The following is a 26,141-nucleotide window of genomic DNA, read 5'->3' as shown; positions in this document are numbered from 1 at the left end:
TACCATAAGTGCAGAGGAAGTTTTATATAGACTTTTTTGAATGGGTGCTATACTTTTGAAAGTCATTTTTGAAAAATCTATGTAAAACTATCATGTTGCTGCAAATTTCAGCTAAGGAATGCAAGTCAGTTATTCAGAGGTACTTGAGACAGTGTACTTTGAGAACATTTAAAATACCCAGTCCCTAATATATGAGGAGGAAGCTGTTCTACCTCTTGTTTAAATGGGATTGGCAGTTATTTTCATGTCTCTTTACTATGGACTCTAACAACAGCTAGATTCACTCTCAAGTGGTCATAAGAAAGATACTTAAAATTCTTATAATGTGTATTTTTAAAGAGCAAATCAAATGTTACATTAAAACTAATAGAATGATTTTTTTCTCTTCAAATTTTCTTTGAATTAATGGTCTGTATTGCTTTTGACAGTTCCAAACATAAATTGAAGGCTTGAAAAATATTTCTGGCTCATTTGAAAACTCGCCTTCCCTCTGGATGGTGGAGCTGTTCACCGTTGGCTGGTGGGTGTGCAGTGGACGGGGACTTGGGTTCCTGGGACTGTTAGGGAGCTGAGCAGTGACGTGAGGAAGACAACCCTGAGGAGTGTGGTCGCCTGCGCTGCACGTCAGTCACTCTTCCTGTGTCTGTTGCTTCTGACAGGTACAAGCCGTTGGCGGATACACTCCTGCGTGAGAAGGAGGAGCAGCCCGCAGAGGAGAGGTGCCGCCTTCTTCTCCAGCAGTGTCAACTACATGGCTGGCAGGTTGGTGGCCAACAAGCTGGGGATCTCCAGGGTAGGACTTTAAGGACTGAGGGGGTCATTGCGGGGGGCGACGGGGTCTTTCTGTCGGAAACGAGCTCCCGGATGCGTGGATAAGAACAGCTCCCTATGATGCAGGGGTGTGGCGTCTCGCCCAGCACATGAGGCCGTCCAGGAGACTTGGTCACAGCCACAGTGGGTGGCCCTCTGTTTGCCCAGATTCCACGTGGCCTTGGGGGCATGTACAACATCCGAACTGTAGCGGTAGGAACTTCAGAGAAGCCAGACACCGAGGCGCTGGGTCATCTGCTGGCTTAGACCTCACAAGCGTTCTCAAGGCCAGGGTTTGCAGGCCGGCTCAGGCCCTCCCCGTCTCCCTCTGCCTGGCCCTGCTGCTCACTGGCCATGGAGTGGAGCTGCCTACCTGGGTCTCGCTGGTAGCAGAGGGGTCACTATGAGGAGCATTTGGTTGTGGTCTGGGATCCCTGGGGAGCAGAGCCCAGGTCCATCCACTAGGCCAGCAGAAGTAAAGTAACATGGGGCATGCCCACCTGAGGCAGGAGGGGACAGTTCCAGGTGTTGTGTGACTACTCAAAGAGCATCAGAATCTCACCCTGACTCCCTTTAGGAAGAGGGGGTTTGAGAGGAGAAGGTAAAGTCAGAGCAATCCTGGACATGACACCGGGGCCGTGGGGAAGTGTCTGGCCATGAAGTACCACTAGGTGCATAGGTGGCCAGCAGCATGGCTGGCAGCTGATTGCTTTTGTAGACAGCAACTACTGGGAGACAGACGTAAGCCCCTTGGACCGTTGATAGGCCCAGCGACTCTAAGGAGAAGCCTATGGTTATTCAGGAGACCAAACCCAGGCCTTCGCTTCAGGGGTGCGAGCAGCTGGTCCTGGAGTGCAGGCTCATGGACACAGGCAGGGACTACTGCAGGGTCACAGCAGACTCATCAGTCCCCAAGGAGGACCAAGAGCCTGCTGTGGGGCGCTGCTGAGTCAGGACTCCGTTGTTCCCCCTGTCCCTTTCTTTGCTCTTCTTTTTTCTCACTGATAATGGAAGTTGAACTTTAAATAACAGTCTGAAGGAGGAAGCTTACTCACTCAGTGGTTGTCAGAGAGGCACACAGTGCCAACGTGGATAAAAAAAGGAAGGAGGAGGGGGATTACTAACGGGCCTGATGTCAGTGAGCCACACTCGAGGCGGTGACACGGTGTGGGATGCACAGACCTGTGATTTCCAAGCCTGGAGGCAGCTGGAGTCACTTCAACTGATTCATCCCTGGAATCTTTTAATAAGCGATTGTGGAGGAATGGTTCCGGAATAACGTAACACCAAGGCTTTCTTATCGTACACTTTTCTTTTAAAGAATACACACAAATGAAGAGTGTGTCTGTGTATGTGTCTTCACATGTATGCGTGCATTTCCACACATACGGGGAGAGCAAGGGAATCCTGAGCAGATCTCCCATGAAGACCGTGGTGGGCACTGACCACAGCCCCTCAGCAGGGCTCCCTGCAGCTCACTGGAAAGAGGCTGTGGGAGCAGGCTGGGAGACACTGGCGCACACCGGCAGCCGTCGCTCCTTCTAGATCTGTGTCTGTGCTGGGACCCTTGAAATAGCAGCTGAGGATGGTATTCAGTTGGAACGCACACAAGAACTTCGAAAAAGAACATCAAGATTTTAAAAATGGGAAAGGGTTCCCATTTCATTGCACAAATCCATTTCCTCCTCGTTTTTAAATTCCACACAAAGAGGCTGAAAATACAAGATGAAAGAGGGAGAGAGTCCTGAGTTCACTCAGAGATCACGTTGCTCTCGTGCCCCGTGTCCTCCCATAGACTTTATGCCGTGAGAAAAGTAATGGACTTCGTGGAAATAAAGCTCATTCACGTTTCACTTTTACATAGACAGCAAAGTAGTTTTTCTCAAAAAAAAAATCACTTATTCCTGACCCTGCATTCAGACTCCTCAGTTTCAGGAGCAGAGCCTGTGTTTGAGATGTGGGGATCACTGCAAGGTGCTGCTGTGTCTCCATTCCGCCTTGTCCTGAGTACGGAGCTATCTGCCTGAGGCAGCAGCAGGTGGTGACCGACAGCTGCTGTACCTGTGGCATTGTTGCCAAATGGCCAAGGGGTCGCGCTGTTTTTTTTGTTTACTAGTCAGTGCTCAGGCCTTGTCCCTTTATGCTTAGCATAAGATGAATGGCTGTTCTTTCCTATATTTCTAAAAGCAATGCTAGAGGAGAGAAGAGATTGGAATCTTTTTTTTTTCCTGTGTGAACCTGCCTATGGTCTTAGCTAGAGATTCAATTTTCTTAAATAAAAACATTATCCTTTTATTGCCATTATAATGAGTCTTGGAAATTTTGTCATCCTTCCCTAATTTAATAGACCCTGTTGAAGGACAGCCTGAAGTCTTCAGCTCCCCAGTGACACAGTCTGTACATTGTGACAAAAACAGACATCAGTGTCTCCTGTCCCAGGTGAGGGTAGACACGTCCTGTCCCCAGTTGGGTTCACACATGACCCACAGGCGCTACCCACTTTTTGCACATGCGTGTGTTCCTGTGCGTGCCACTCACTCTTCATGTGTTCATGAGTTTGGAGTCAGCTAGAGGAACTTCAGTACCACATAAATCAGAATGCCTCTTGTCCCCACGGGTCTCACACGGGTCTTACGACTAGCCAGAACTTTCCTAACTTTATTTAATGTGAGCCTAATAGCAATTCCACGCAGAAAGGAAAGCAGGCAGTTTATGTAGTTCTGACCCCAGTTCAGATACGAGGAAATTGAGCCTCCAAGGGCCCTCGTCCTGGGGACCAGCATACTGACCCAAGCAGTAAGTTCAGTTGAGATGCACCTTTGTGGGAAGGCCACTTTGTCAAGGCCAACATGTGACTCTTCCTGTGCTGTGTTCTTTCCTCTGCATTTAACTCGATATGTAATACAAACAGCACAAGACCCTCACCAGAGGCCAATTCTGAAGTCATTCCATTCAAATTCCAGAACTCGAAAGGCCTGGGTCCATTGCAGTTCTGCTTTGATTGGAGCACCTGTGCATTGCCCGCTTACCTGGGTGGCCTGCCCCGTGGTGGTCTGGTTCGTGCTTACTGTCCCAGGAGGGAAACCCACCGGGCTACTTCCCTGTGCAGGCTGACCCCATCAGGACCTCCCTAGCCCAGCTGCCAGCCGGGAGCACGGAGCATTTGTACACTTCTTCCCAGATGTATTTTGGAAAGGAGAGGAGGAGGAGAAGACAGACCAGGAGTGGGGGGAAGAGGAGAGGAAGACTGCAATCACGTGATGTTGGATATCAACTCTCCTTCAGAGCCAACCTGGCTGCCTAGAGCAAGCAAGTGGGGGAGGCGATCCACGGTGGAGATGCACTAGGTTAGGGCCGCGGGCCCTGCTGAGCAGAGGCAGTTGGAACCAGTCTCACTGCACTGTGTGGTTAGCTCTGTAGCTCCCAGCACCAGCGCTGCTCACTGCCAGTTCCCAGGACTCCCAGACGCCAGGTGGGGCTGTGCTCTCCTCCCTGCTCGCTCTCCCCGAAGCCCCGGGACCTTCCTTAGCCTCCTCCACATCTAGCCAAGGACGGACTCCCCTCGCACCAGGGATTCTCCAGAAGGGACCTGTCTGTGGGGTGGCCGGCCATCTTTCTACCCACGGAGACGGAAGGACGCAGCACAGACTCTTGCCTATCTTTATGAATAGGAAGCTACCAACAATATTCCACCTTTTATATAGATACATAAATATCTCAGAAACTATAAAATCTGGTATAATTCACAACAAAAACCTAACTGGTAATATCTAGAGACTTTTTTGGAGCTGAGAATCAGACATAAATTTTGTTTATAGCTACGTTTCTAATTGTATTAATGCATTACTTCCATGATTAAAAACAATTTTAAAATGTATAATTGCTCCATAAATATACCTTAACTGTAGGTTATTGTATTAGACCAAATTAAACATTTTAAGCATTTTTGGAAAAGAAAACATAAATCACATTGTTTTGCTCCAAAGCACTTTGCCTTCCGACAGCTAATTTCCATTCCATTCTCCACGCATCCAGCCTTTACCTCTCCAGGCCCCCTCAGGCCTCTTTCACGGGGTGGGAACGGGGAACCACAGGTCTTGGCCAACTCCGGGAACCACTGTTCTTATATCCAAAACTGTTGTTTCCACTGTATTTTTATTTTTTAAAAAAAGTAAAGAAAGTCAGAGGCCGTGGTGGCGAGGAGGGCATCCTGCTGTTTTCCTACCATGTGGGCACTGGAACGGTGCGTTTCAGATCAGGTGGACGAGGAGGGCTGTGTCCTGATTGGCAAGATGGAACTTGGCTAGCTCGGGAGAAATGGAAGTTTCTTGAGATGATTTGAATAGAATCTACATGACTCACTTCTCGGGCTGTTTTCTGTTCCACCAGATATATTTTTCTTTATGAAACAGTCCATGAATCACTTCATTTGTGGAAAAATGATCCAAATACTTTGAATTAAGTCATAGTTTGGAAACAGTTAAGCCGCTATTTGTTAACATCTACTGTTTGTTTTATCATCGTCGTCATCAGATCTTATTTATCTACATAGACATATTTTTAATTCAGGGCTATTTCAAGTGGCTTTGAGGGTCTTCCCTCTGGATCCCTGGTCTTTAATCCGGGGCTTTCTGCTCCGCCCGCCCGGAGCAGCAGGAAGGTGCTCAGCAGGCTCTGGGTTGCATGTGGAGCATGCTTGTTGTGCATGTTATGTCATTTATGTAAAATGAAAACCTTTGAGACTCATTCTTAGTGGAAAAATAAGTGGTATAATCTGATTTTCACACATTTTCTGTGCATCGACTGGTTATAGGACGGTTTCTGCTGTGTGGTTTTATTTGAATGCTATATTCATTTTCCAGCCATCTGGAGGGATGACGGATAGAGAAACAAATCTGTCGGAGCGGGTTCCTGCGCTGCCAGGGGTGCCGCTCAGAACAAGGCTGTGAGCGAGCGCAGAGGGAGGTGGGGGGAGCTCAGATGGGGAAGGAGAGTCAGGGGGACACTTGCCATTGAGGTTACAAGTGGGTTCCTACCACTCCCTGGGGTGGGAGCTGTGGACAGGCAAAGGGACATCCTGTGCAGCCCCTGTGAGGCAGGTGCCCCTGACATCTGCCAGAGGTGGCAGAGGGACAGTTCAGAGTCCACCCTGGATAACATGTTTGTCACTGAAGAATGAGTCAGGCCCAGGGATGCTTCTGAGGACACACTTGGAGTAAGAGACGAAGACAGGACTTCTGCACCCCAGCGGCCGCCATGGTGGATCCCCGTGTGCAGCCGCACAGTGTGAGAGACGGACCTAAAGAGGAAACCACAGGCACTCACCGCGACCAGCCCGTGTTTTAATGAGATCCACTTTTCCTATGCATGTGGGTTCACTAACGACGATCATCATCGTCACTGTCTTCCTGTACTCTCATGGGACGGTCTAGATTTCATTATGTGTCAAGGTGAAATACGCCATCTTTAAAGGATTTGCTTGCACGGTGCTGAGAAGTACGAGATTAACATTTTACCATAACCTTAAATAAAATCAGCTGGACGAAGGATTTATTATTTCATTAGTCTAAAGTAGTACAGTAGAGAAAAGATAATAAAAGTAGCAGCAAAAGCTGCTGCAGTTTTAACCACCCCTGCTCTTCTGCACCTTCTGAGAGGAGACACTTGTGTTGGGGCCCTGGCTCTTATTAGTACAATAAATTTATTTTATTACTCCGGGAGCACTCCATAAATCAACTGTAATAAAGCCAGAAAATAGCCCATGAAATCATCCTTTCCCTCATATTCCTTCTTTTTATGGAATTATCAATGTCAAAAAAGTAAACATTAGGGGTATAAGGGTATCTCGTGAAATGATGTATACTCTAACTGAAATTGCCATGTATGCGTATATTTTAATTTCTTTTCTTGCTCATACTGAACACATACCATGCACAGATATATCAACACAATTTTTTAGAAAAATGGTATTCTTAATAAGAAATTTAAAAATAGAAAAAAATTAAAGAAGAAAACACAAACTTCTCAGAGCTAAACTACCGAAGGAAGTTTGGTGTGTTCGCTCCTCAGCTTTTAAAAATCATATTACATGCATGTAACCCAGGTCACCCATCTCTCTCCCTTTTCACCCAGAGCTTTGTGAGGACAGATCTCATACATTTTCATGTGTGTGCGCATGTCCTTCTCTGTCACGACCCCTGGAGTCTGGCACATGTTAGGCAGTCAGCCAGTACTTGTTGAATGAATGCATGCATGAGCAAACCTCCTGCTTGGGATCACACTTTCCCTTTGGAAATGAAGGCATCTGCAGTCAAGTTTGGGTGACGTGTGACAGTTTCTTCCTCTAAAGTAACTTTGTAGCTTTCATCTCAGCTTCATTATGCAAAAGGCTTAGAATACTATCTGGCACTAAGTAATTGCTAAATAAAAACCGTGGCACTGCGTAATCCAAGTTTCATCTCTTAGAAATCCATCTAATCTCTTCTCCTGCAGACTCACCGACTGATCCAGCAGCATTTATTGAGTGCCTTTATGCTTCTGAAGTTACACTTGGTGATTATGATGCCTTACAGCCCAGTGGGGCGTGGGGGGAAGGGGAAATAAGTAAACCCAGATGAGGATCCACACAGACAGGGAAGCAGCAGGGACACGTGGTGGCAGATCCATTTAGACTGGTGCTGAGTCCGGGGAGGAGCAGGGTGTGCTGATACCTGAGATGCAGGCAGTCACAGGGAACTGGGTGGCTACAGCCCAGAGAACCTGGTGTGGTGGGAGGAATAATGCTGGAGAGCAGAGATTCTCAGCCCTTGTTTTTCTACTAATTGTCCTACAAAGGAGAAAAATTAATGAGAGACTTACTAAAGAATTTAGTTCTGGGGAGGCAAAATGACCTTGGCTATTACAATAATTGATCTTTCAAACATCCATCCTACTGGGCAGCAAGCGGCTCTTCACACCTCAAAAATGCTGTTCCTCTTATGCCCATCAATCCCATCCCCTCTGTACTTTCCCCAATTCCAGGTTTATTTTTTACAAGTATTTTTGATCCCCTCTTATGCTCTAAAAGTCTTATAATAGCTCAGGTATCTTGCCCATCAAGACCCAGTTCATCCACTGGGGCAGAAGCACCACTGAGAATATGTCAGGGGCAGCAGGGGACCTGGTGAGACCAAGTTCCCTTTGCAGTTCCCTGGGGAGCTACGGAGGAGCTTAAGAGAAGACAGTTATGCTTTGAGCAGGCTGATATTTAAATAAGAATTGGGCCAGGAAGCCAGTTGGCAGACTGCAAGAGAGAGCAGAGGTGGGGAGAGCAGAGGTGGCAGGGGAGGCAGGGAGGGGAGGGGACAGCACTGCTGGTGGCCCTTAGTAAGCAAGCACAAGTGTGAAAATTCAGTGACTGGAACAGCAGAGTCTCTTTTCAAACCAAAATGTTAGTGCAGGTTAGGAATATACTCAAGCTTTTCTTAACAAAAAGGAATTTGCTGAAAAAAATCGCGTGGGAATTCTGAATGATGGAGAAGACCCGGCCTTTCCAGGATGGAAAGGGAAAGAGAGCTCACCAAGATGGATGGCGTGTTTCAAATCAAACGCAGTCGCACCACCAGACTCGGGTTTGGAAGATCAGCAAGTCATTTAAGGAATTCTGAGTATCTAAAAATGTGCCTGAGGACAAGCATGGAAGTCAGACACCAGGGAGAAGTGCCACAGGCCTTCTGGTTTAGAAGGAAAGCAAACATGGAAAGCCAAGCCACCAGAGCACGGTGGGTGCCAGGGCAGGAGGTGACCTGGGTGCAGACACTGGCCCCGTGAGCGGGCGGCTGCACTTATGTTATCCGCCCTAATCCCCTGTTAATGTACCCTTCCACAGGTCAGGTAGTAATTATTTACATTATTGGGGCCATTTGGTTGGAGATGAAGATTAAGAGTGCCCTGTAAATGAATCCTTTAGTTCATCACGTGCATGGTCCTCTGACTCTGAAGCTCATGGTCCCGTTGAGGCGCGGCTTTGGTTTGATTTTTACAATGTGTCTTTGGGAACAGGGAGTTTTTAACACTCTTGACCACCATCGATACGATTCCCATAATTAATGAGGTAATATAGAATGGCACAGTGACTGATTCAACAAGCTCAAAAGAGTGCTTTTTACTCATCCCTGCCTGCTGTGCAGGCCACACTGTGAGGTGAGAGTAATTAATTTTTCCAAACCTATAATTATATGTAATTCAAGCCAAACCACTTTCTTCAAATACCAGAAGATACAGTACTCTATGAGATGTGTGTGGCTGTAATTATCTTCTCTGTGTTGAAGTTAAACTTCAAGAATAGTCTATTTATAACAAAAAGAACTTGCCTTTTAGTATAAATGTATCCTTTGAGGATGTTTAAAAGTACATTCAGACATTTCAGAACCAGGCTGCACAAACATTTCCTTTTCCTAGGTTTTCAGAGCTACCATGAAAATGTGACCTGCTGTGATCACAGCAAAATGGACGGGGCAGTGGGCACCCCTGGAAATTCAGTGAACGGAGGCCTCGGGTCGGGGGAATGGGAACGCGGCCTGGAGAGGAGAGTCTTGGTTGAATGGATGCTTTCTTTACCTGGCTCTTGCCACGGTGCACCGTGTTCCGCTCATCCCTGGGTTCCTAGAGGCTGGCATGGCCAGACGTTTGAATTATGAATGAATGAATTAATGGATGGATGTACGGATGTACAGTGCAGAGAGATGAAGGATGACAGATGGACAAACGTGAGACCAGGAAAATCAGGAAAAGCCTCAGTAAATGCACCCGTGCGAGGAAGGGCCAAGAATGGCTGGAACTTGGGCAGAGTCCTGTGCGTGGAACACACGGCCACGCTGGGTTTGGTGGTGTGAGAGTGCACTGTTCAGCTGCTTCTCAGAGGCTGGGAGCAGATTTCCATGGGCAGGGCACTCTGAGAGGTGCAGGGGCATCCTTCTGGAATGCTAATGCTGCAGCGAGAGGTTGACCACTTTGATGCAGCTGTGACCAGGTGTGTCCTGTCACACTCAAAGCATTTGCCACAGGGATGCTCAGGTTTGCAGAGTAAGGGAGATAAAAAATATTTAGATGAATTTCTGACCAGTAATAATGAAAATAAAGTGTTTTGTTTGCAGCAAAGAAACAGTATTCACAATGAGATGATTCTCATTAAAATCCAGTCTGGATTAATAGTACATTCCAATAGTGCAAGCACCCAGGGAGGCCATCTAACATAACTCCACCATGGTGTGAAGCCAGGGCCAGCAATCCGCTGCACCAGGTGTAGGCCCTGCAGCAGTGCAGGAGGAGCCCTCCACTGGTGCTCCTGCAAGCAGGAATCTGAATGATAGAAAGTGGAGCAGAGGGAGACCCCTCTTCAGAGATCTGTGAAGACCCTGTTACAGAGGGCTCTAAGGGCTGACCTCAGAAGCATGCCTTGTAGCCTGCAGGCCACACACAATCATCACAATTTCTAGAAAATTAGTAAATTGGGGACATTGTTCAAGGTGAGTCAAAGGACAGGTGAAGAACAGAGAATGAGTTAAGTTCTGGACTTGGGTCTACAATAATCCTATAGGCCAGGTGTACTAGAAATTTGAAATTATGAAATGTGAAATTTAATACCTTTACTTATTGAATCACATTAGTTTCATTTTAATAAATTAGTCAAACAGCTTTACAAGATTTAAAGTGATTAAGATTTATTTTAAATGAACAACTTTTTAAATATCTGAGCTCATGTGATATAGCTGGTGTCTACCAGAATCACTCGTTTTGAAATTCTTCTTTCTCCATCTTATTAATACATTTATTTTATTTTTTTTTCACTTTAATATATCTAAATTGTGACCTTTATGTTTTCAACATTGTCCTTTGGCATAAATATCTCATATTTAAGTTGAATAGTAGAACAGCTATACAAGTAATGACAACACCAAGATTCGGTGATACTACAGATACACACACACACACACACACATACATACATATACATATACATATATATGGTACATTAGTGACCCAAATAAAATGAATTTATTATTACAAGGTACAAACGGAGCTGAGAGTTCACTAAGTCATGTGGGCTTTAAAGGATGAACAAGGGCTTACCCAGCAGACAGGAGCAGAAAGAGGAACTGAAGGAAAGAGAAATGGCATATGTGGATCCAGAGGAAAAAACAGATTCCCGTGTGATGAATTCTGAGCATAGGTGAGCCCAGGTGTGCTCAGTAAGTTCTAGGTACCTGCTGTACAGCATTGTGCACCTAAAAGTTGGTTAGGAGGGTAGATCTCATGTTAAGTAAAATTGCAGAGTTAAAAGAAAGAAAAAGGGTAGGGGAGAGGGAAGGAGGGAGAAAGGGAAAGGAGAGGGGAGGAGAATGAAAGGGGGGGGCCTCAAAAGGACCATGGCATAGAGTCTAACAGCTATTTCAAAGGTGTCTGAACACAGTCCTAAAAGTCGTAACAAATAATTTTGAAATTCTTCCTTCTCCATTATTAATACATTTATTTTAATTTCTTTCACTTTAACATATCTAAATTTTAGGAAAATAGAAATAACATAATGTGGTTAATGTTTAGAAAGGTCGCCCTAAAGATAGTTTAAGGTGGAATCCCCATGAAGCCCGAAAGCAATTCCAGGAGCTGGAAATATCAATAGAATTATGACTTAATGGGGCCCAAAGGAAAGGGGCCGACAGACTGGTATGACACTCAGGGTCCTGGCTGAGTGCTGAGTGGCAATGTCTCCACTAGCCCAGAAAAGGAGCCGTGGGCAGGGATGGGTGGAGAGCTGTGAGGAGAAGTGGTCCTGGTAAATATCTTGGGACTGAGGTGCATGAGGGGCGTCCAGGGAGATGGTCCTCTCCATCACTGGGGCAGGAATACAGGACAAGAATCCTATTGGCAGGAAGAGGAAAACACAGGAGGCCCCGGCCGACAAACGCTGAAGCCAGGGTGTGCAGTAGGAGATGAGTTAGTTGCACAGGGCTGGGCCCAGGAATTAGATGGGCCTATAGACTTACGAGTGTTTTGTAGCAAAAGTTTTTAGAATAATGGGCTCCTCCAGGGAAGTAAGGGGAGGATCTCATGGAAAACCCTGAGGATGGCTAACATTTCAGTAGGAAGCAAAAAAATGTAGGCACCTGGGACAAACACTGGACACAGGTGGCAGACACAGAAGAGGGGACCGGGAGCTTGTCACAGGAGGTGAGCTTCAAGAGAAGAGAGTGACCCAGCAGCATGTTCTGCAGACCCGAGTCACGGCCTCATCATTTGTTGGAAACAGAATTCTGAGTGGAGTCCCAACCTACTGCATCAGCCTGTATGTAAAGGAGACCCCGGGAGGTCACCATGCATGTTGCAGTTGGAGACGGTCCAGTATCAAGAGTATCCCCGTTTTCCTCTGGGAGTCCCCATGACTCTCCCGTCGGGCCCTGACGTGCTGTGTGAACACCTTCTCTACATCACCTTCCTTCTTCCTTAGCACAGAGGCAGCCGGGTGCCCTCCAAGACCTGAGACTGTCTGGGGTGTGGGCACCCTCTTTCTTTGCTCCCCTTTGTGGGTGCTAAGTCCTTTTAGTCTCCTCTGAGGGTATAGTTCCTTGGGAGAAATTTTACCATCATTTCAAAATAATTTTTTTTTCAATCACTCGTGCATAAACTAGAACTCTTTCTGTCCTTTGGGTGCAGCCTTCTATGGTCGAAGCAGAGCTGCATGACCCAAGCTGGCTTCCTCAGCTCACCAACAAGGGAGACAATTACTCATTGTAGTCTTTCGGAACAGCAAGCAAATGTGCCAAATGAAGTCAAATATAGGATACAGATAATATACGTGTCATCATATATCTGGAAGACTTCACGGGTATAACACAATGAGGGCTGACAGTACTGTTCTGTACTAACAATATGTTAGATTATTTCTGCATTAGTCATTTTTTCCCCAATTTCATTAAGGCAGAGAAAACTGTGCATCATATAAACTATCAAAGAATAATAGCTGTAATTTTTCTTTGGAAACGCTGTTCAAAAGGTACTGCCAGAAACACACTGTACTCTTAAAAATTGTCCTTAAAAAAAAAAAAGAAGAGTAAGAAGTGCTTTGCAGGATCCCTTGATCTCTCTCTGCTAACACAGCCCCCGTCCACCCACACCCTATCAACCCCGCGCCTACATTTGTCTGCTTCCACAGCCTACACCTCCTTAAAATCCCTGAAAACTGTAGCAATAGTTGGAGCTTTGGAAGTCATCAATGACAATTTTGTTTAATCCTTTAAAATCTGTCACTTAAAAAAAAAAGTCCTAATGGTTTCTAATGAAATAGCTATGTCTGTGATTCACAGATGGCTTGCTCTTCCCTGGGTCGAAGCGACATTTACACTTGGATCTCAGATAAGAACGCTCTGCCCCAGAGTGCACAGTCTTGGTGGAGAGCATCTCCTCCCCTCTTCCCTGGTTGATGAGAAGCGTACTTTCTCATGAGCGTGCATCCAAACCCGAACCCTTGGCTGGTCTGGTTAGGATGACCTTGACGTACGAGATTCCCTGTAGCACCCTAGGACGTGGTCAGAAAGGAGGGTTCACTCTCCTGTGTCTTCATTCATCACAAGGATCAGTGCAAGTACAGGACCGAGTTCAGAAGGGTTTCTGAAAAGCAAACTCAAAAATACTCATCGGTTGCTAATCCCTCCTCCTAAGAGAGAAGAAACACCTCAAAGAACATCTCCAAATATTTGCCAATCCACAAATTATAGAGTGCAGAAGACTATAGAGCAAAGTGGCTCATGGGATATCTGCCACATGAGCTCATCTAGTGGATGAGGGTTTTTAAAAAGCCACCTGAATTCAATGGTAGGGTCCCCTCTTCACCCAGGAGCCCTTGCCTCAGCAGGGCAGATGTGAATGGGCGCAAGGACACCTGAAGCCCACAGGAGCTACGGGCGCAGGGCTGCCCTCCCTGCTGCCCCTCCCTAGCACTCACCTACCTTCCTCCTGCTGATACCCAGCAGGACCCCAGCTCTGTAGCCATGTAGACCCACCTGGGACACCACCTGCATCCACTTGCCAACTTCCCACCACAGATGCCGGGAAAGCTCTGACCCTGTGGGAAGGTCCAGGGCATCCTCTCCACTGGGCCGCCTCCTACCGCAGCTGACTCCTCTGAACCCCAAACTGGCTCTTTCCTGGAAATGCTCTATTATGCGGTCTCACTTTTTCTCACTTCCTTTTCCTTAGAGGAGGAGGGGCCAGCTGGTGCCCACTCTGACCTCTGGCTGTGGCGCTGCTGGGCCTTCGTCACACCCCTCTCCTTCTCTCCCCTGCTGCGGACTGCCTTCCACGACCCAGGCTGCGATGCTGGCACACTGCGGGTCTGGTTAAGAGTTCAGCTTCCCTGCACCTTGTTTTCATCCTAGGTGGTGTCGTCATCCCTCTCTGACTCATCTCATGCAAAACCTTTGTAATTCCTCTTCTGTTTCTCCCCCTGCCCAATCTGAGTCCACCCTTCCCACTCCCTATGCCTGGTGCATTTCAGACACAGGTCCAGATGTGCAGGGCTGTAAATGTATCTAATCTTATTACGGGGTCTTACACCAGGCCTATAATAGGAGAGGTGGGTGATCCCTCACAGATGCTCGGGACCCCTGTGGAAGGCAGCAGAGTCCAGCAGAGGGGTGTGGAGCCTGGTGAGGGACAGGAGTGCCCGCTCCACCCTGAGAGCCAGCAGGAGCAGCCTGCGGTATGGACTTCCACATCCATACCACTCATGGGCCACCTTGTGCCTGGCCACAAGCCTCCTGAAGCTCAGCCCCTGTCCATTCTCCAGTCTCAGAACTTTATCAATTTTTTTTTTTGTAAAATTCAGACCCAATCTTCCTTAAATCTTCCAGCATATCCTGATTGCCCACAAGGAAATTCTCCACATTTTTCCTGGACTGCCCCCAGGGGTGGCCTTGTCTCTCCTTACTGTCCACAGCCATGCCTGGACCATTGTCCTGCTGAGGTCCTGCCTTCCCATGTTTCTTTCTCGGTGTCACATGCATCTTCTCTGCCTTCCCAAGGTGCCCTGGAGAATTCCCGCTTATTAAGCATAGTTCTCCGAGAATCCTAGCTGCCCACATCTTGACCACGCCCCCTCTGAAATGCTGTACTGCCTGCACATGATTCAGGCATTGTACTGGGCTTGTATTACGGCTGGAGCTTCTCACTGCCAGCCCTCCTCAAGAAACTGGGAGCTCCCTGAGGGCAAGCCTCCCTCTCTCCCACCCCCGCTTGGCACCAGGCCTGCACAATGTTTGATCTGAACCTAGTTTGGTTTTCTGAGTGGTTGCTAGAAATGCCCCCTGGAGAAACCTTAGTCATCTTGTCCAGCTGCCCTCCTGCAAGGGTCTCCACTTAACTGAGGAATGCAGCTGGTTCCACGTCACCTCCTTCCAGTCACTGTGAAATCAATCGAATGGATGTAGCTTACCATGCTGGCTTTTAGGAATCCTCTGTTGCCGTTATCTTTATCAATGGTAGTACATTCAGACAAGTTCAGATGATTCTAGAGCTTTCCATAGAAACCCATTTGATCTTATGCCAGAATTTATTTTTATAACTCGGGGAGGACTTGTCCGTCACATAGCATGCAGTGTTGCTGGCTCATGCTTTTGGAATTTCATATTGGAACCCAGGTTTGTATGCATTTTGCCTGGGGACTCAGTTTCCCACGGTCAGTGATGGGCAGAGTGATATGCTTGCTCCTTCCCTCCACCTGGCCTACAGATGTGTCTTCAGAGTTCACAGCCAGGACCAGTTATTCTTCCTGTGGACTGCCAAAATAAGTTGATAGTCGGAAAGAAAAAAAAAAAGACCACAAATTTTATAGAACATAACTAGGGAGAGAGAATGGCAATCCAAGAAGGAAAAAAGTAACAACACTCAGTAGCCACCCACCTATGCCTCCAATTTCAGCCAGCTCAAAGAAAACTGAAGGAAGATGCACATCTAGTCCACCAGAGTGCTCTGAAATGGGCCAGTAGCGTGCGCTTTCCCCACACATCTACATAATCAGCCTGACCGCATGATGCCAGGCTCAGGCCACGGTCTCTGGCAGTCAGTCCTGAGCATCAAGACTGTGGCCAAGGGGCGTGTGAGATGGACAGGTGGGCTGTGAAGAATGGGTTTGCAGTCAACTGCTTCCCAGCAAAGAGGCTCGTTGAGCATCCCTGGGCACACGCTCTGAAGCCCTCTCAGGACCTGGTGGTGTGAAGATGCGTGCACACCTGGGTGTAGTTGTGACACTGGTGCAGCCCAGGCATCAACACAGTGAAGCTCAGATCCTGCTCTAGGGCACACCTTCGGTCTTGTAGCTCTGACCGTGTTTGCCTCAGGTGCCAAGAATGTGCCTGGGAGCACCCGCAGGCAGGGCCCTTCCCCACTGGGCAGAGTGTCACCTGCCAGCTCCCTGGCACTCGCATTAGATCCCAGGGGCTTTTCTGCCTTTATTCAAGTCGTTCCCCTCAGAGCCCAAGGAGCGCCTGCCAGGAGAGGTACCATTTCCTAGGAAAGAAGCACAGGGCACGAGAAAAGTCTTAAAATTGTGAGCATGTCAACTTTCCATGCTGGGTTATGGGGATTTTCTGTGGCAGTTATCTTCGCTAATGGTGGTATATTCAGACAAGCTTGGATGCTTCTAGAGCTTTCTATAGAAACTAATTTGATGTCATGCTGAAATTTATTTTAGAATTCTGGAGGAGCTTGCCCATCACACAACTCCTGTCTGTGCAGATGCCCAGGAGATGGTGCTCAGACAAGGCTCTCCAGGGTCTTTTTTTTTTTTTTTTTTTACTTCTGTGCTGAAATCAATAATTGCAGACATATAAAGATTCCACTTATTGTAATTCATGGCATAGTGGGAAAAATAATTGAAACGAAACAATCGAGGTGTCAGATTTATGTTTAGTTTTGGTCTCTTCACGGGTCTGTTCTCCTCTACGCGGCTCAGCCTCCCTGCTTTGGGTGGAGCAGGGAGGCATCCCCAAGGAGCAGTGAACGGAGATCAGTCCGAGGCTCTTTTATCTTCAGGCAGAGTCAGGGCCAGCACCAGGCCACCTCATCAGTACCGTGCTGATCTCCTGTGATCGCTTGCCCGCCATCACTGTCCTCTCCATGCTGGTAAGCATCTCCCACTGCTTGCCTTTCAGGTGGGAGTCCACAAGGTGTTCCTGAAACACGGGCATGCCGACCAGCTCCACAGTCTCTGCCTGCAGCTGCAGAGGAGCATCATAACCTGCCAGAAAGGTAACTGTCACTCCAGCTCTCCAGACCCTTGAGCCGCAGAATTCAAAATCATTCGGTGCACCCAAGTTTAAATGTCAGTCACATCCACACCGCAGCGGGTCACCCTGTCCCCAACACTACAGTGGGGGCGGGGAGGCACAGTGGCCCAGTTGGTACTTACCTGCCTCCTCTTGAAGGTTTTATAGACACTGCTGGTGTTCTACTGAGTAGCCTTTGTGTGAAACTTTGTATTCAGTTTTCACCCCAATCACAATTTGGAGGAGAGAATATACACCTTGTTGTTTATCACAGCTGTTCAGGATTAATGACCCTTATAAGAAGCACAAGGCAATAAGACTGTACCTTGGAATCTTCAATGAGAAGAACCCTCCATCTGGCACTTAGCTGCAGAGAAAGGGCCACATTCCCAAGCCATCTCAGTGGGGGCCACCAATGTGCCAGTTTGGAGAACTGGGATCAGCCAACTAGCCAGGCCACATTTTCCAAGACTCCACATGAGCCTTGGGGAAATTTTTTACTCATTTTTCCTTTATGAAGGGATAATATCTATAGTATCTTCAATAGTCGATAGCAACTATTTTGTTATAGCTTTGGGATACATTCTATTTAGAATTTGTTTTCTAACAAAATCTAATTGACAATTTAAAAAAACACACATCTCTTATAAAATGTTTATGCTTAGTAGAAATTTTTAAAATTTCAATGTGTTTAATAGTTTAATTGCTTAGAAGGGGCAAAGGAGGGAGAAGTTAACCTGTATGCTAGCTTTTGGTATGACTTACAATGAACTTGGTTCTGTGATTATCTGAAACTGGTGTTCCAACACAGAGCCTGGCAGGGTGCCAACCTCAGCTTTACTGTTTAATCCCCCCCCCCAGCTCCTCTGTGGGATGTGTCTGGGTCTGATCCTTGAAGACCTTTCCATGGGCCCCATGGATCTCTGATGATAGGAAATCCTGCTATGTGCTGGTCCTTCAACAGGTCCAGTCAAGTAATGATCCAAACCCCAAAACTCTATCCAGGTTAAAACACCCCCCTTGGCCATTTCAGGCCTGGTGTGTCCAGAACATTCCATGATACTGTGGGTGTGTTCCCACTCCCTGTGTACTTGGGTGCCTCTGGATCCTCCCGGCTGAGAGGAAGAGAAGGCAGGGGAAGGACAGGTCTTCCTGGGACACAGTGTGACTCCACACTGCTCTCCCTGCTGAGGCCCGTCATATAATCAGGAGCACTCCACCCATCCTGGGGCCACTAGCCCGCAGCCCCTGGGTACCCAGAAGCCCTCTCTCTCAGCAGCATCCCTTTCTTGAAAACCCCCTTTGTGCCTGAGAAGCAGGTGCTCAGACATCTCCACAGTGGCAGCTGACCCTGACCCTTCCTGACCTGCAGCCCACCTCTGTCCACCCAACTCCAGCTGTCAATACAACAAGCTCTCTGGGGAGTCTGAAGCCACATGTCCAGCCTGGGGTAGTGGAAGCCTTCAGTGAGGAGGGGCCTGGTGCTTACCTCTTAGTTCAGAATGCATCTTCTCTTTGCAGATGATAATCTGCCCTGTAACGTCACCCCTCACTGGGGCAGGGCAGGGGCTGGGCCACAGGTCAGTTTTGAAGTCCTCCTTGGCCATCCCCATTGGTGTTATTTGCCCTGCACCAACCCAGATGATCTCTGAGCCCCTGCAGCTGCTACCTCACTGGGGGTCAGTTAGAAAGCTAGCGTCCCAGCCCCACCTGCATGCGTTAAATCCAAATCTGTATTTGCTGCCACAGCTAGAACCAGGACAGGGAAAGTTCCACTTAATATGTTAAGTGTAGCTCAGAGAGGGCGTCCCAAATGCTCAGGAAGTCCTCCGTGAATAACTGGAGGGATTGTGCCCTGTCTTCCACTGGGACACCCAGCAGAAATGCCCCTTCTGCTTAGTGCCAAACACAACTGACACAGGGCAGAAGAAATGCAAAAACTCCAATTTTTGGGGGTCACCTTTCTAAAGAGAATTTGAGAGTGGTCTAGAAAATGGCGTCAGGGCAATAAACATAATTCCATGCAGCATAAATGAAATAATGGATATGAAAGCACTTTCAAAATTATGGGCTGTTAAAGGCAAAGCATTAATTATTGATTTTTATTTTTACATCTCTTAGAATCTCTTATATTTTTATTTTTAACATCCCTCAATATTTTTTGCTGATATTAAGTTTACTCAAAATTTATACAATCTGGAGTCATTTCCAGTTTCTAAGGAGTTCCATTTTTTTAATTGCAAGTGTCTAGAGGAAAGAAAGCTATAAATTTTAGTTTTAACTTTAATCATTGTAATTTCAAATTGTTCCTACTGGAAGTTTTCTAAGTATGTTCCTCTTATTATGGATGAAAATGAGTAGAATAAATGAAGACCTCAACATGGTTGGTCCAAAGAGGAAGGATTTAGGAATTGTCAGGAGGACAACATATACCATACTCCATTTGTGGCAAGTTTATTTTCATTAACTGTCTTTTATTAAAGATTCTGACTTTTAGCAACTGGTATAACATTTTTGAAGGGTGTTAGAAGGCCACTAGTTGAAGAGAAAGTGGAGGCCTCTGGATGTGGACAGTCCATTCAGAGTGGGATGTGAACCCAGTGGAGAGTTGTACTTCAGGAGATCCAAAGGCATCTGTCATATCCACGAGCATCTTCCCTTTTATTGTAAGAGATGAGACATCTGGAATACACTCTCACCTTCACTCTCCAAAAGTCAACCCCTCCCCCATCTCTTTTTAAATATAACAAGAAAGAGCAGGTGAACAGGTCAAGATAAGGTCTTCCCTCTTCTCTACACCCATGACATGCTTAATACTTTTTATTTCATTTCATGTTACAATCCTGAAAGTCTGGTGCACCTTTCACTGTTTAACTGTTTGTTGCTTACATTAGTTCAGCATGAGGGTTTTACAATTAACTCCATGCAGCTGCATTCCTAAGGAACTCAACATTTAGTATTGCCACCTGAAAAGAAAGGAAAGGTTTACCATGTCGGAGCCTGTGTCTTCTTTTCCTAACTGGAAGATAGTTCCATTCAGCTTCCACCGCCTGAACAAGTGGAGGCATCAAAGCAGAATTCTCAACTGACCCTGTTGGTTGCTTCCTAGCCTGGGAATGTTTTAAGTCCTTCCATAAGCATCTGCCTCCCCAGAAGACAACAGGAAAGTGTCTGCCATACACATTGGTTTTCCCTGGAATTAGTGGTCCTCTTTCATCCACAGCTCCTTCAAATCTTAGAAACTGAGAGTCAGAAGGGATGGCAACAGAGGAACTGAGAGACTCTACCTGGAACCACACAGCCTGCCCCTGTGCACGGCCCTTACCTGTCCCTCAGCCCCAAGAGGAAGCCTTTCTGTGCTCGTCTTGCCCACACTCAGGGCCTGGGAGCCAGCTCCCTAGGCAGCCCAGTCCCTCTCTACCCTGTGCTTATTGTCAGAAAGTCCTTCCTCCTATTGATTGAAGATATGCTTCCCATGACTTTGATGATCTGTACCCCTGGAGAGCCACAAGTCACATCTTTGTGACTGCAGCTGAAAGGATGGAGACTGGCCTCAGAGGCAGTCTGCTCTCATTGGTGGTCTTCATCAGCAGGAAATAGTGACACTAAGGAAATTTCATTATCATTGTGTCCAAAATGGGCATAATGATCCATGTGATCATTTCTTTTCAGCATTAAATGATGCAATAGATTGCCTGAGACATGTGGGTGCCTCTTAGTGGGGGTCTTTATTTTTATTTTCAATTCTTACACTGGCTACTGACATGTGGGTGATTTCAAAGCATTCTCACTCAAAGTTTTTACACCTTTTTCCCCACCTTCCTTTCTGGATAGCAGGAGGGATGTCCCCTATTTCCACAAAAATCTTTCTAGAAACTTCCCACTGTGTTGATTTCTCCAGGAGTTAAATCAAGGTCCTAGAAATAAAATATGCATGATATTTCAAAAACTAACTCCGTGCACCTTGATGTTTCTGGAATAATTTGATATCATGGAAGGAAATCAAGACATCCCAAAACCGTGTAGTAGGAGCTGCTCCCACAATGCTCTGGAGTTTGGAGCTGGTTCTTGCCCACTGGCATCCAGCTTGTGTCACCAAAAACAATGCGGGAAAAGCTGTGTTACCCACTTGATCCGCAGGCCCTCAAGCAGGTCAAGGATGGTTACCCTGAGTGTGGTCATTACTGAATTCAGATATCCTTCTTAATAAGAGATGGCAATGCTTAGTAAGTTCTTTTCCTGGGTTAAACGTACCTTATTTTGCAGCCATGATTCTTGTTTGTGTTGTGTCTGGGCTTCCTCCCTCATGTTCTGTCCCCTGACCCAGGGTTGTGTTTTTTTTATGAAGTCATACGAGGGTTTCTAGCACGCCAACACCTGCTTCAGAGAATGAGCATCAAACAGCAAGAAGTCACATCCATCAAGAGCTTTCTGCAGAACACAGAAGACAGGGCACTGCAAGCCTATGATGCCCTGGTCATTCAGAACGCCTCCGACATCGCCCGGGAGAATGACAGGCTCCGGAAGGAAATGAATGGTCCCTACCATAAAGAGAAGCCTGCTACCAGGAGCAAGCAAGAGGAAGGAGCCAGAAGGTAAAGGCAGGTAGTCTACAACTTCAGTGACCTCGGTGATGGACTCACGGGAGTCCTGAGGATGGACACCCCCCGCAATCCCAGAAATGCTTGTCCTGTGCTTTATTTTCAGGAACTAGATGCTGTAGTCATATGAAATTGTTATTGCTTCCTCTGCTGTGCTTCTGTCGCTAAACTGCCTTGAGGTCTAAGTTTTAAAGCAAAATCAATAGCAAAAACTAACAGCTGGATTTTTTTTTTATTTTTAGACAAGTGTGGTATATATATATATATATATATATATATATATATATATATATATGTCTGTGTATATATATATACACACACATATATACATACACACATATATATGTACATTTATATATGTATATATATATATATGGCAATATATATATATATGGAAGGCTGATAGAAATTTTTGGAAATTTTAGCAAACAATTGAGATACCACTCTAAAAACATAAAATTAGTGAACTCAGTAAATAGCTTATACATATTATATTTTCCTGTGTAAACAATCATATTTTCTTGGCCAATAAAGAAAGCTTTAGAAAAAAAGCTTTTCATTTAAAAGTTTACTTGGGACACTGAGCCTGGAATAGAAACACAAACTCTTCATGATTGTTCCCTCCCTGTGGGTGACAGCACACCTGAGAATCACAGCACCCCTCAGGGAGGGCAGAAAGGAATGACTTTCCAATTCATGGTCAGAGAGGTGTTCATTTTTCCAGGGGAACTTGGTAATATCTCCTTTCTCTCTGAAAGCAGCTCTCCTTTGCCATGACTGCCTATGTCAAGTGATTTTTTGTTAAAAAGGAGATGGCAATGTGTCTCTTGCTAATTAGCCTCAAATATCTCCATGATTAAATACTGAAAAAATTCCCTTTGTATGGAAAACTGTAATTAAACGTTACAGGGAAAACAAATTATCCACTGAGTGCCACACTGTCATCTCCAGCGACTTCATTTTCTACATGGGCGGCTGGCTCTGCCTGGTGGAAGATTCCAGCCCTGTTGGTGTTCCGCCACAGAAAGATGTAATTATAAAGCAAGTGCTCGGGAACTCCTTGTGAGATGAACGCCTTGGCATCTTGCTAGTACATGATTACATTGACATGTGAAGCCAGAGGAACTTTTTAAACCAGATAACTATTAATTTTAAATGACTTCCAGAATAATATTTGTTATTTTCCCTGCTGGAACTAAACGATCACCCCAATTTCTCAATTTGATTATGTATTTATTTGCCTGATATAAAATTAAGTGAAGAAGCATTTGTCTATTTCTTGAATAAAAGCAGTTTGCTTGGCACTAGACATCCATATGGAGTCATAGGACAAATAATAGTTCATTGCATAATTAAATAATTGCTGGTAGAATTTAAATGGCAAGAGAGAGAGAGAGAGGTGGGGCCAGAGTGTAGGTCTTTGAGGGTTTTGAGTAGCGTGTGTGCTGGTTTTTCAGAGGGAGAGGACGATGAACTCCCAGCATTCAATGCCTCAGTAACTCTCTATTAAGATGGATTTCCCAGAAATTACCATTCAGATTGAAATTCTGGGTTTTTGATTTGCTTAAGAATCAGACTGTGAAAAATTCATTCACTGAATGCCTGATAGAGAATGGGAAGCCTCTTAAGTAGCTGGTTTGCGGGAGAATTGAGAATTTCAAGAAGCAGCCTGAGGACCCTGCTGCGTGCCCATTCATCACAGCAGGTGGGCTGCGGCGGCTCTGGAAGAGCCTGTCCCTCATCCTCCAGACCCAGCATGATGGCTGTCTGGAAGGAGCCCTCCTCGGTCAGCCTGAGCAGGTTCCTTGTTGTCAGCTGAATAATAACCTCCGAGCCTCTCTCTGAGGCTGTTTGTGTTCTGTTTCCTCCAAGAGCTGAAGACCAGGGTGGGTCCTGGCATGTCCACTCCAGCTCGGTCCCCATCCCCATGGCGGTGGACAGCCTGGCCCAGGCTCTTGCTGGACCATCCATCCGGTCTCCATCACTGCACTCAGTGTTCAGCGTGGATGACAGCAGTGGCCTCCCGTCGCCACGGAAACAGCCTCCGCCCAAGCCAAAGAGGGACCCCAGCACCCGTCTGAGTGCCTCCTACGAGGCTGTGAGCGCCTGCCTCTCAGCGGCCAAGGACACAGCCAGCGAAGGTCAGCTGGGTGAGCGTAAAAGACGGGCCTGGCTCACGGACCTCCGTCTGTGAGCGCCCCACGGCGCTATTGTGGCCCTCATGTATTTTTAATAGAAATAAATCCAATTGTTGGCTTGCCAGCAGCCCTTTAATCATTAAATATAAATAATATTTCTTCCAATCTCTAAGCCTCTTAGGGAAAAGCTACTTACATGTCATTTCCTCCACTCCCGGCCCCACCTCTGCATTGAGTTTGCAGCCTCAAGGCAGAACCAACAAAAAGTTGGTCGCTACTCCATGTAAATTTCCACTAAGTAAAAGGTTAAAAAATGCATCGGGCTTTCCTGTGTTCACAGTCTAATTAAAAATTAAGCCCACTTTTTCATGTGGTGAGTGAAGCAACCTCACAGAGGAGAATAGTTGCAATGAAATTCAGTTAAACAAAAACTTCTGAGACTCGATAAAAAAGTCTTTGCACTGATGGTCTTGAAATATTTATGCAAAAAGGGGTAATTGCAGTGTACTCTCCATACAATCTCTCATGGATTATTAGCATGTGCTACAATTATGGCTTAATTGTTCATGTTTAGAATTGTGACTAACACAGGAAGTGCTCTTCGTCAGACCATTCAGGAACAGCAGTGGGCTGACCATCTGCTGTGGGCTGGGCCCCGTTGTTCTCTGCACACACGTGTATGGTATCTTCCTTCATGGAGCCTACGTTCCACAAGCAAGAACAGATGTGGACACAGTAAGCAAGTCAATGCATGAGGATTTTAGCAAGAGGCCTCTGCTGTAGACAGAGATAACTAGTGCCAGTGCCGGGGTGGAAGTGAGGGCAGGGACAGGAGGCAGGATTCTAAATGAAATGACTGAGTAGATCTCGGGAGGAAACAGCTTCTGAACACAATTGAAACACAGTTCCTTTAGTTAAAAAAAAAATAAGATGAACCAAATATATAGCAAAACAGCATAACCAAATACACAGCAAAACAATATGCTCCACTTAGGGACAAGATGCAGGATCCTGGAAGTGGCCCTGGCTTCTGACCATGGGACAGAAGCCTTAAGCAACAGGAACATCCTGGCTTCTTCTTTGAACTACTTCTCCTTCGTGACTGTAAGAAAGAATCGATATTTAGGGGAATTTTTAACTACCAAGGAAAAAAGTTGTTTTAACGTGCAAATCATGTAACAGCAACACTTAGGTGTAGGTGTAGGAGAAATTCCCGTGTCCTACCTCTGTGGTGAGCAGAGATGGTACCTATTTGCAGCATCCTGTAACAGAGGCAACAGCAAGAGCTGGAATGTAACATCCAGGGGTCACTGAGGACATTCTTCCCAGTTGACGCCACTTGATAGAGAGAGACAGAGAGAGTTAGGACTTTCCTCCCAGGAAGTCGGGTGCTGCCCTAATGTGCAGCACACAGGGGGAAGCTCCTATTGAACAGGCCGGCAGTGTGCTCCCCTGGAGAGTGCTACAGACAGTCACCACCATTACGCCGTCAGACCTCTGTGCAGAGCTTCTAGTGCAGATCTCAGAAAGTAGTGACTGAAATTAGGGGAGAGAATTTTTGGCACTGTGGGTGAGGAAGAATCATATCTAAGATTTTAAGACTAGTGAGGTAGGGAGAATGGGAAATGAACATTCAGGACAGTATGAGAAAAAATACAAAGTAAGATGGAAAATCACTGTGTATACAGAGTGGAGCCTCGTCCACACTTGCACACTGAGGTAGCTCTGTGAACGAGCTCAGCAGGCCACAGAGTAGCTTGAGCAGTCCCACAAAGCGGGAGGCCTGCATGCTCATTACAGGGCCCCTGCCCCGCAGTTGAGGTTTTGGAGTGGTCAGGCATCAACAGTCGAGGGACTAGGAAAGGAGAAAAGATAGGAGAGGCTGAGCTCAAAACGGAGTGTAAGGTCTTCCACGTGGGCAGAAAACAACGTCAACTAAGAAGGCCTACTCAGACCTCAGGAGACACAAGCTGCAGATGAAAGGTGAATGACCAAAAAGGGGGGAGGGGGAGGGTGGGAAAGAGAATGCAGGGGAAGCAGGGTGCAAGACAGCAGGCGCAAAACTGTTGAAAGTCCTTTCTGCTGCTCACAAGGCACCAGGACACCTTCCTTAGACCCGTAAGGGGCTTACGTACACTTTGATTTCTTGGAACCTGGCTTCAGCTCACATGTGGCCATTAGTTGCTTAGAAAATTTCCCCAACTCTGCTCTGTTGTAGGAGCCTGTGAGAGGGCGAGGAGGCACACAGTTCCCTTTCTACCATCTACGACCTGCATTCCTTCTTACAACACAGA

At 46.5% G+C, this 26,141-nt stretch overlaps 1 protein-coding gene across 2 annotated transcripts in view; it reads left to right on the top strand.

Moving 5' to 3' along the window:
- Nucleotides 1–26,141, top strand: part of Myo16 (myosin XVI) — a 537,302-nt gene that overhangs the window by 445,100 nt on the left and 66,061 nt on the right. For both annotated transcript variants that reach the window (XM_046454924.2, XM_058582735.1), the window contains exons 28-31: nucleotides 660–762; nucleotides 16,995–17,091; nucleotides 21,457–21,703; nucleotides 23,582–23,850. In XM_046454924.2, coding sequence (XP_046310880.1) covers nucleotides 660–762; nucleotides 16,995–17,091; nucleotides 21,457–21,703; nucleotides 23,582–23,850 — 716 coding nt within the window. The remainder of the gene's footprint in view (nucleotides 1–659; nucleotides 763–16,994; nucleotides 17,092–21,456; nucleotides 21,704–23,581; nucleotides 23,851–26,141) is intronic.

The sequence above is a fragment of the Marmota monax genome, unplaced genomic scaffold, assembly GCF_021218885.2.
Source record: "Marmota monax isolate L192 unplaced genomic scaffold, Marmota_monax_Labrador192_F-V1.1 WCK01_AAM20220418_F8-fsc00026, whole genome shotgun sequence".
Classification (NCBI taxonomy): domain Eukaryota; kingdom Metazoa; phylum Chordata; class Mammalia; order Rodentia; family Sciuridae; genus Marmota; species Marmota monax.
This window is presented reverse-complemented; position numbering and strand designations above follow the sequence as displayed.